We start from the raw sequence: 3,387 nt of genomic DNA on the forward strand, positions 1-3,387 counted from the left end.
CTTGATCTCATCTTCATCCAAGTTTAGTCTTCAATATCTTCAAACATGATCTTCAATCATCCATGCTTGGATCTCCAAATCTCTAATCATATCTTATGCAATCTTCAATCATTTTTCTCACATGATAAGTCTCCATTAATAGTTCCGCCCATAGATAGGTTTTGGATCTTCCTTCAATTAGTGATGCTAAATATGGTCTTGATAATCTCCTTGGCTTGTCCTTACCTTATTTAGTTTATGTCTTTAAATACCTTCACACCAAACTAAATCTTGTGTCTTCTAACAGCTTCATACCAAGTTAAACTTTGTGTCTTCTAATAGCTTCATACAATCTTCATGATCTTGAATTCTTGCCAATGATAGACTATTCCTCTCTCTTCAAATAGATCTTTCTAAAAAGGAGTTCTATCAAAGATATGATTTATCATCCCGGATCTTACCAAGGATAGATAAACATAATTTAAATAAAACTTGTCTTTCTTGAAGAGATCCTTTAGACTTGATGCACTTTATAAAAATAGTTAATCATCATATGACTTTATTGAGAGGAGCATCTTCTAAATAAAATCTCCACCTTGATCTTCATATCTCTTGAAGCTTCATTACTGTTTTGTCATATCATCATCCTAGTCACTTCTTCACTTCTTCCTTCGATGAGTCATCACATGCCACGTCACCATCCTCTTGCCATGTCATTACTTAGCTTGTCATATAATGACAGTCCATGTCATCAAACTTAACAGGAAAAGAAAAGAGGGATTTTAGTCTATTACCAATTTACCACAAACTTAAACATAACAATAGAGTAAAATTTGAACATGCATATATTTAAAACTAGCACAAAGTAATTCAAATGTAAAGTAATTTAAAAATAAACATATTCCAAATTATTTTTATTTTTTTTTTAAAAAAAAACATCAACGTATCCTGATATGGATTATATACATGCACTCTCTCCCTCACAAGGAGTTACTGAGTTACAATTACTCCCACACATGACCTGGGCCATGCTTATTAATTAAGAAACAACAAATCAAACTCAACCAAATACAAACATTCACGTGTTGCCAAAAGACAAACAACACCCACCCAAAGATTGACTTATATGTCACACAATCATATCCAACAAATAATTATATATATACAATTTTTATTTATATACCTCTCATAAGTCATAATAAGTGAAACGTCCCTACTTTTCTCTTATTAATTCTTTCATTCATGCATGAAAACGCGTTCAATATTTTTCAGTTTTCTACATGCACAAGTACGTAGTAGATTACAAATATCTTTTTTTTCACCCAGGAAAAAAAAACTTCATTACTTCTTACATCATTATTTCTATAGAATCATTCAAGTTAATGCATCTCTATACTCTTATTTTTTAACTGGGGAATGTTTGTTACCTATTTTCTAAAAAAAACTCTAAATTTATATTAAAAGTTTTTCAAATTCTTAATTTTTTTTGTTAAATTTAAAGTCATTTTCTCAAACAAGACTCTTGTTTGTTAACGTTAATTTTTATAAAATATGATTTTTTTTTTTGGTATAAAAAGAAAAAAACTAGAGATTTACCTCCAAGCAAGTTGACTTTGTCAAACCCTCTCTCATTCATTAATTAATGAAAGCACATTTAAGTCCGGCCCCCACTAAAAAACCAATCAATAAATTCCTCAAAATCCTTACAAAAACCTTTCCAAAAACTTGCATTTTTCAAAAACTCTCTCCCCCTCTCAATTATTAATTCATGAATTCTTATTCAAAATTTTATTTTTCCCGTTACAACCACATTAAAACCCCACTAATTAATCACTCTAAATTCACATTAAAACCATTCATTATTAATTCACTGATAACACATTCAAATCCACACTAAAAATCAAACAATAAATTCCTCTAAATCCATGCAAAAGGCTTTCCAAAAACTTCCATTTTTCAAAACTCTCTCCCTCTCTCATTTATTAATTCATGAATTCTTATTCAATATTTTATTTTTCCCGTTACAACCACATTGAAACCCCACTAATTAATCGCTCTAGATTCCCATTAAAACCATTCCAAAATTATTTAAACCCCACTAATTAATCACTCTAAATTCACATTAAAACCATTCCAAAATTATTTAAACCCCACTAATTAATCAATCTAAATTCACATTAAAACCATTCCAAAACCATTAAAATCCCACTAATTAATCACTCTAAATTCAATTAAAACCATTCCAAAATTATTTAAACCCCACTAATTAATCACTCTAAATTCACATTAAAACCATTCCAAAACCATTAAAATCCCACTAATTAATCACTCTAAATTCAATTAAAACCATTCCAAAACTATACACATTTATATATATATATATATATATATATATACATACATATACACATGCAAATCACAAACAATATTTAACTCCATCTCTCTCACAATTAACTCTCATGAAGATCATCATGTCTCCACTTCCTCTTCTCATCTCTCTTCTCTTTCCTCTCTTTCTCCATATGCTCCATATCCATCTCTCCTCCTCCTTCTCAAAATCTAATCCAAAAGACATGCAACACCACCACATACTACGACCTCTGCATGTCTTCCCTCTCCGGCGACCCCAAAAGCCAAGACTCCGACGTCCGTGGCCTTTCCACCATCATTATCAACCTCGCCATCTCCAACTCCACCAACACCTCCTCCTACGCCCTCTCCCTCTCCTCCAACTCCACCAACACCTCCATGAAAACACTTCTCCAGAGCTGCTCCTCCAAGTACTCCAACGCCTCTCAAGCTTTGAGACTATCCATGGACGCCATTCAAAAGAACTACTTTGATGATGCTTTTGTTCATGTCAGTGCCGCCGGTGAGTACCCCAATGTTTGCCAGGTGCTTTTCCGGCAACAACCGAAGCTCGTCTACCCGCCGGAGATGATGAAGAGGGAGGTCGTTCTTGAGAGGCTGTGCATTGTCGCTTTGGATATCATCTCTCTTCTTATTCAATATTGATCTTCTTTATATATATTTTGTAATTCATTCAATGTTGTGGTTTTGCTTCCATGTTAACGTTGCTTTATTGCGCGCCTTTTGGCTTTGGTATTTCAGATAAAGATCAATTCTCTTGCTTTCATGCTTGTTTTGGAGAGAATCCTCTTACTTAATTTGCTTCCTCATTGGTTTTTCGCATGCTTGTTTTGTTACCATGTCATGGATATATTATATATATATATATGTTTTGTTACCATTTCATGGATATTATATATATATATATATATATATATATATATATATATATGTGTGTGTCTTTCTGCATTAAAAATAGCTCCATGACCACAGCATAAATAAGAAATAACGGTAGAATTTTATAATACCAACGGAATATGAATAGTGATTTGAGTATAC

General features: G+C 32.3%; 1 protein-coding gene across 1 annotated transcript; it reads left to right on the top strand.

Annotated features, from left to right (window-relative positions):
* Positions 1–2,439: 2,439 nt before the first annotated feature.
* On the top strand, positions 2,440–2,994 carry LOC120276189 (cell wall / vacuolar inhibitor of fructosidase 2). The gene has a single exon (XM_039282915.1). It carries the CDS (start codon positions 2,584–2,586, stop codon positions 2,992–2,994), a length of 411 nt encoding a protein of 136 aa, XP_039138849.1. The 5' UTR covers positions 2,440–2,583.
* Positions 2,995–3,387: the final 393 nt, after the last annotated feature.

The sequence above is a fragment of the Dioscorea cayenensis genome, chromosome 14 (genome assembly GCF_009730915.1).
Source record: "Dioscorea cayenensis subsp. rotundata cultivar TDr96_F1 chromosome 14, TDr96_F1_v2_PseudoChromosome.rev07_lg8_w22 25.fasta, whole genome shotgun sequence".
Lineage (NCBI taxonomy): Eukaryota > Viridiplantae > Streptophyta > Magnoliopsida > Dioscoreales > Dioscoreaceae > Dioscorea > Dioscorea cayenensis.

What these genes read in the sequence shown, in the direction of transcription:
- LOC120276189 (XM_039282915.1), top strand. Translation starts at nt 2,584, where the DNA reads ATGTCTTCCCTCTCCGGCGACCCCAAAAGCCAAGACTCCGACGTCCGT.